General features: G+C 39.1%; 1 protein-coding gene across 3 annotated transcripts in view; it reads right to left on the bottom strand.

Moving 5' to 3' along the window:
• Positions 1-6,926, bottom strand: part of LOC117400456 (transmembrane protein 14C-like) — a 22,644-nt gene extending 15,718 nt beyond the window's left edge. For 2 of the 3 annotated variants that reach the window (XM_034000466.3, XM_034000465.3), the window contains exons 1-3: positions 6,739-6,844; positions 6,222-6,271; positions 637-721 (exon numbers count right to left, since the gene is read on the bottom strand). In XM_034000466.3, coding sequence (XP_033856357.2) covers positions 637-712 — 76 coding nt within the window. In that variant the 5' untranslated portion in view covers positions 713-721; positions 6,222-6,271; positions 6,739-6,844. Of the gene's footprint in view, positions 1-636; positions 722-6,221; positions 6,272-6,738 lie in introns of all 3 variants that reach the window. The other variant, XM_034000467.3, reaches the window with a different exon arrangement.
• Between the last annotated feature and the right edge of the window lie 283 nt (positions 6,927-7,209).

Below are 7,209 nucleotides of genomic sequence, written 5' to 3'. Positions count from 1 at the left end.
TCACCTGCAAAAATGGATACGTATCAGGTACACTGTTATGAAACTGTGTTTAGATGGGTGAGTGGAATGTGCTGTGTCATATCAGTTTGAGAGGGCAGCACCAACAACACGCATCAACCAAGAGTTTTTCAGTGTCATACTGGATGAGCAACAGAATACAGTTTAATGGGATGGATGGCCTCACCGTCACAGTTGGGCTGTGTACGTTGTGCTATAATACCAGTATGTTCTGTATTCCCAAGTTTTTTAGGACTACGTTGGCAGATAGCACACACATGCGTTCTGTAAACATCCATCCTTATGCAGTGCAGATTGATCTCTTGTGTTATCTGCAGAGAGTTGTATGTTGCTCATCTTAACTGATGATGGCTGTCTGTGGTTGCTTGTGTTGCCTTGCCCCTTCCACTACTTGTAAAGGGGTGGAAGGGAATGCAGAGTTAAGGTTAAAAACCCTAACATTGCATTTCCCTACTTTTGTCGTTATATCAACCTTAACTGATGTATTAACTAAGTTTTTTGCAAAGTATATATACTGTATATATATAAATAAACTATATAATTTCAAAACACAAATAGTGCATTGCAGCTGCTTTGTCATTGCAATGGTCAATCCTGTTTGTAGTCAGATTACTGTACCTGCTTTCACATAACCAATAATGCCTCCTGACGCAACCAGAGCTGCATAGCCAAACCCAATCCACTCCACAGACATCTTGGTAACCTGAAATATACAAAGAGAAAAATAAAACATTCTGCAATAAATTATGGAACTGTGACTTTTATTTCAAAAAGACTATACGCAATCTTGATCACTACTGCAATATTACCTATTACAAGAATAAAAACTTGCAAATATTTGACAGAAAATGGTGATGCTTTAGTTGGTCAGCTTATGGCATGCATTGATGGAAATATTGTGTCCAGTATGATTTTTGACAAGTCTCACGATGCCTTGGGCTGTCCAGTTCTGTCTATTTTCTTTTCTTTTTATGATTTTAAGGTGAATAAACCTGCCTTGTTTTGTACTGATGTCATGTTCATACCTTCTGTAGATACTATTTCTGTCAGCACAGCGATTGCCCAAACATTCACAAAGTACCAGATAACTTGGGAAAATGTGGCCTCAACTTGCACAGATTCTGCTTCCTATATGGCAAAATTTGTCTGGGACATTAAACTTAATCAGAAACCAGAACTGCTATGCATGAATATCCCGGCTCATCTGATTCACGTTGTTGTAACGGTTGCTACTGGTATTGAAGAAATTAGTAATGTAAGAGTTTTTATTATTGGATTTGAGGGCCGTTTTCTAGCATGTCAATAGGCTGAAGGATTTATTTTGGAAATTGTGAGCAGGCAAAACTGACTGCAGGTTACCCGTCCCTGTTGTGCCGCATCGCTGTATATGCTTATACCTTGCTGCATGTCATGTAAATAAGGTATTCCAGGTTTTCCAGGATGCTTAGAGCACATCAGTGTGATCTGGCAGCAAATTCAAACAGCTGAAAAGGAGAGGAAGGAGCTCCATGTGACATTCCTGGATTTAACTAATGCATACGGTTCAGTACCACATGAACTTCTTTGGGCAGCATTTGATTTTTTCAGTGTACCGAGGACAATAACAAACTTAGTGAAAGCATACTTCGGAGATTTGCAATTTTGTTTTTTAACTTCAAAATTCACCACTACATGGCAATGTCTAGAAACTGGAATAATGGCAGGGTGCACCATTTCTCCACTGGCTTTTACCATGGCAATGTATTTGCTTACGATTGTAAGTCGCCCTGGGAAGGGCGTCTGCTAAGAAATAAATAATAATAATAATAATATTAGGGCATCAAAATGGGTAGTGGGAGGAAAAAGCTTGGCTTCTGGAATGCAACTGCCACCAATTAGTGCATACATGGATGACATGACAATCATGACTATAATAGTAGCCTGCACTAATCGGTTATTGGGCAAACTAATCAATAACATTGAATGGGCAAGAATTCAATTCAAGCCAACAAAGTCTAGGAGCATGTCTATAATTAAAGGTAAAGTAATGGATAACCGGGCAACTCTGGCACTTTCAGTTTGGTCTACTGCCAAGACTTCTGTGGCCACTCACTGTGTATGAGGTTTCCTTGACAACAGTAGAGAAACTGGAAGCGTTAATTAGTTCATACGTCAGGAAACGGTTAGGAGTTCCACGCTGCCTCAGCAGAATGGGGCTGTATGGTAAAGGGATACGACGAATGTGTGAGGGAGGCAGCACCTGTGTTGAAAACTGGAAAAAAGTGAGTGGCAAAGCTGTGGAAGATGCAAAGGCTGCCCTTCATATCAGTGATATCATGGGACAAGTACAGCATGGAAGAGGAGGCCTTGGTCTCAGTTCAGCTCCTCCTACATGGCACAAAGCAGCCTCAGCTCAACGGAGGAAGCTGGTAGTCAACAAGGTGTAAAAGCAGGATGAGAGGATGAAGTGCGTAAAGGCAGTTTCCCAGGCCAAGCAGGGAGAATGGATGAGATGAGAGAGTATGGAACAACGCAAGATTGGCTGGCAAGACCTATGGTCAATGAAACAGAGCAGGATCAGTTTCCTCATCAGGTCAACATATGATCTTCTCCCATCACCACAGATCACCACCTAAATCTATGGGTAGGAGAGGATCTGTGGTGTCCTTTGTATTCAATCGCAAGCTACATCAAGACACATTTTGACAAGATGTAAGGTGGGTCTTAGACAAGGACGGTTTACTTGGCATCATGACCAGGTGCTGTGATGTTTGGCTTAGCATTGGAATAGGTTGCCACCAATGCCAGCAACATATAACACATGAAGAACAACATTCCTCCATCCAGGGGAGCAACCTCCAAGAAAAGGTATTAAAATCAAAACTCATCTAGGACAACTGAAAGCTGCTAGAGACTGGAAAATGCTGGCCGATGTTGGACAACGGCTTATTTTCCCACCTGAGATTGCCACTACTACTAACCTTCGACCTGATACTGTCTTGTAGTCTGGATCAGCACGCCTTGTTCACCTGGTAGACTTAACAGTGCCATGGAACGATGCTGTGGATGAGGCGTATGAAAGGATGAAACTTCGCTACGCTCAACTAGCTGCTGAAGCAGAACAGCGAGGATGGAGAGTCCAGGTTTACCCATTGGAGGTGGGTTGCCGAGGATTTGTGGCACACTCCACAACCCGGTTTCTCAGAGACATTGGATTCAATGGTCAAGATTTGCAATGCATAGTAAAGAACTTATCTGAAGCAGCAGAGAGGAGCAGCAGCTGACTCTGGTTGAGACAAAAAGATTCTGGTTGGGGACCTCAAGCACAGTAGAAAAAAAAGATTAAAATTAAAATAAGACGCAGTTACTGTAAACTAAGATTAAAATTGAACTTTTATTTCCTTTTTTTCAAATAAGGATTTTTGAATGAAGCAGAAATTTTTATTTTTTTTCAAAATGAAATGAGAATGTTTTGAATATTCCTGGATTTGTGATCTTCAAATAGATTTTTGTTCTGGAGCTTTGGTTGCACTGCAGTTGTTTACTGTTCTTAGTAACTTCTCCCCTGGATAAATGATTCTTGGTAAGTACAATAACATAAGCAACAAATTGATTGTGTACGGCATAGATGTACTGTATATGCCAGTGTCACTTTTTGTTAGCATTTAAACGTTTAAACTACCAAAGTAACAAGAGTATAATCAAATACCTAATTAAACAATATTTACATCCCTAGTTTGGAACCCGGTCAGTACCGATTCGGTGGCTTAAGCACCTGGTCGGTGTACTTAACACCGGTGGCAGTACCGGTTTGGGACCTGTTCGGTTCCAGTTCGGCACCAGGTTGGGATCAGACGTGGGTCAGTGACCTCAGTACCGGTTCGGTACAGGTTCACCAGGTCGCAGTTACCGGTCAGTTCGGCACCAGGTACCGGTGCGGTAACCTCGGTCCCAGTTCGGTACGGGGTCAGTATCGGGTCAGTGACCTCAGTACCGGTTCGGTATGGGTCCACCAAGTCGCAGTCACCATAGGTGGCAACGTACAGGGATACCCACCAGTAAAAGCCACTGGCCACATGTACTAACTAATGAACTAACAGTCGTCGCAATGGTGATGCTAAAATAGCTGGTCACCAAAACAGCATCGAGATACTGTGGTTGTTATTGCAAGCAATAACAAGCTGAAGCGAGTATCTCTGTCCTGCATTATGCTGCTAAGCCCAGCATCTCCTCTTACTGCATGCATGCCAAACACCACGTTACAAACAGGCCTGCACATGGTATCTGTAAAACTCAGAAATAACACAATACGAACATTTCTCAACAAAAATCAGTAATATAACAATTACATAAATAATATAAAACATCTTGTATGGTGCTAATTAGCAAAAACAAGAAAGAAATAAGCTCCAGCCAGAGCTATGCAGCCTGGGGGGAGAGCACAAAGTCAGCAGACTTATGTTGATGGGTCCCTGAGAAGGAGCAACTTGAGCCACTGGCTTCACGTGGAGCACAAGGCCGCAGCGGGACGTAACTAGCAACAGGCTATAGTGCACACAAATACGCAACAACAGAAAAACTATTACAACGATTTGTTAAATTATCACATACAAAATGTGTAAAAACACAAAATGCGAAATATATACAGATATAAGCAACAATTCCTCGGAATTTGAATGAACTGGAACAATTTTGCGTTGAAGAACAGTCAAAAATCACCAGAATCATGCCAAAAGCTCATTAACAAAATATCCTAATCGTTTAAAATAGGTTATTATTGATAAATGTGCCTCAACTAGCTATTAATTTCATTTTCCTTGTCAGGGTATGAATACTTTTGCAAGACAGCTCATGAGAATGTGTGGTCGGCAGTTAGTGATTATTGACAAATCGACTGTTGGCCACACAAACTAAAAAACTGTCGTATAGAATGTGACCATCTCCTGATTGATTCATTTATTGCTAATCCGGAGATGGTCACATGTATAAAAACCTGCAGCTATTGCTGGTCGGGGTGGGTGTTCAGACGAGAGAACTGGAGAGACGAGCTTCTAACATCGCCTCTGCTATACCACATTTAACTATACAACAATACATTATTTCACCTGTTCCCAAACAAATCCCCAAACAATACATCCAAAACCACAATAGATTTTTTTACAAGCAGGGCAAAGCCCTGCCCCACTAATTACAGTCAGGGCTCTTTTCTGCCCTGTTACATGTGTATATTGCAATTTTTTTTTTTTTTTTTTTTTTTTTTTTTACGGATGCTTCAATTAAAAACACATTTTTGACAAAGATAACATTAAAATTAATTTGCCACAAATTTGCCCAGTACAGAGAAGGTCCAAATCCCTTTGAATTAGTTGGGCTGTGGATTCAGTATTAGTCAACTACTCCCCAAGTTTGTGAAATTTGCAGATGATACCAATCTTACAATGTTTATTTAGGTCCAAGTCATTTATATAAATGATGAACAGTAAGGGTCCAAATACCCTACTAAGTACATCCCCCCAATCCGATTGTACACCGCTCACAATTACTCTCTGCTTTCTGTTTTTTAACCAGTTCTGTATCAAATTACATGTCCTCTGTATTCCTGCTGGTTTCAATTTATGTATTTTATGTGGGTCTTTGTCAAAGTCTTTTTGTAAATCAAGATAAATTATATCATAAGCATTGCCATCATCTACATTAGCTGTAACATCCTCAAAAAAGTCTAGTAGGTTAGTTAAGCCTGGCCTCCCTCTTCTGAACCCATACCAACTATCCCCTATAATATTGTTGCTGTATAAAAAGGTCTTCAGGCTTACCTGGTTCTACTACTTCTATATTACATAGCATGTCCGAGTTGTTTGTGAACAATAGATCTAAATTGCTGTCTCCCTCAAACTTCTGTCCAGGTTTTCTTGTCAAACACTTTATTTATTTATTTATTTTTACATTCGGGGGGGGAAAAAAAAAAACACTAACATATTTGGTAATATCATGCAAATTATATTGTTTGTAATATGTTATCGTATACAATATGTTAGTATTACCAATATAAATCTCTTATGCTTAACTTTTGTATATAATGCATATTATATACAGTGCCGTGAAAAAGTATTTCAAAACGTTTTCAAATGCGCTGCTATTACAATCATTACAGTACAATTGGACGCAGTCAACTCATCTCTCCAAAGGGGGCAAAAATGCAGAAAACAAATTGGTAAATAACTTACTTTAAATCTATTGGAACTTTTGCTTGCCGATCGCTAGGTTATAACTTTCACTGTAAAAATAAATAAATAAATAAATAAACAGTTGGTCAATACAAATAATTTTACATATGGACCTTATCTTTTTGCTGAAATCTTATAATTTAATTGCAATTTTACAATACAATGTTTTACATGATGTACTGCATTAGTATGTGTAACAACCGTAACAATAACAGTTTCGACTATACATTTCCTAAAATAAATAAATGAAAAAAAAAACACTACAAAAGACATTGACATGAAATCCGCCAGAAGATGTCAGTTTATCTAAATTATCTATTGCAATGTAAGTAACGCTGTACTTTGACAAAAAGAGCACATTTTGTTGTCAATTCCTTTAGGTTAATTAGAAAGTAGCGTTTAACAACACTTGCATTTTTTATCTCTCTGCTTTTTCACTTTCAAATAAATTACCGTTCCATATTGTAGGAAGTACTAATACATATATTTCACAGACAAATAATTCGATTTTACTTACAGTGTCAAAGCAGCGTATTGCAAAGTCAAGGCTGTCTCTGTGCAGGCTGCAGGTACAAATGGCAACAAGAATAAAAAGAACAACTAACAACTTACACAGAGTTTTGTGTTTCAGACTACAGTATGGGGTTACCAAAGTGGATACATTAATTCCCAGAATTGGCGCAGAAGAGGAAATGACTAAGTGAATTTTAAAATAATCGCTGACCCACAGATAAGGTGGATCTCCTTCTTTTTAAAAGACAAGGTGGAAGTTGATGTGAACTTTGTAAAACAAACCCATAGTTGACATGTTATCAACTCTAGAGTTGCTTTGTTGTCCAGTAGCTTGTTATAAAACTGTTGCTGGTCAAGCCAAGTTCAAGTCCAAATTGTTGGAATAATAATTTGCTGCAGAAAGAGCTATTCTGACTTTTCATTGCTGGACTTGTGGATAGAGTCGGTTGCTTCGGCCGATCAATTTCCATTCCTA

Source organism: Acipenser ruthenus, chromosome 4 (genome assembly GCF_902713425.1).
Source record: "Acipenser ruthenus chromosome 4, fAciRut3.2 maternal haplotype, whole genome shotgun sequence".
In the NCBI taxonomy this organism is placed as follows: Eukaryota; Metazoa; Chordata; class Actinopteri; order Acipenseriformes; family Acipenseridae; genus Acipenser; species Acipenser ruthenus.
Note: the sequence above shows the minus strand (reverse complement) of the source record. Positions and strands in the feature narration are given on the sequence as shown.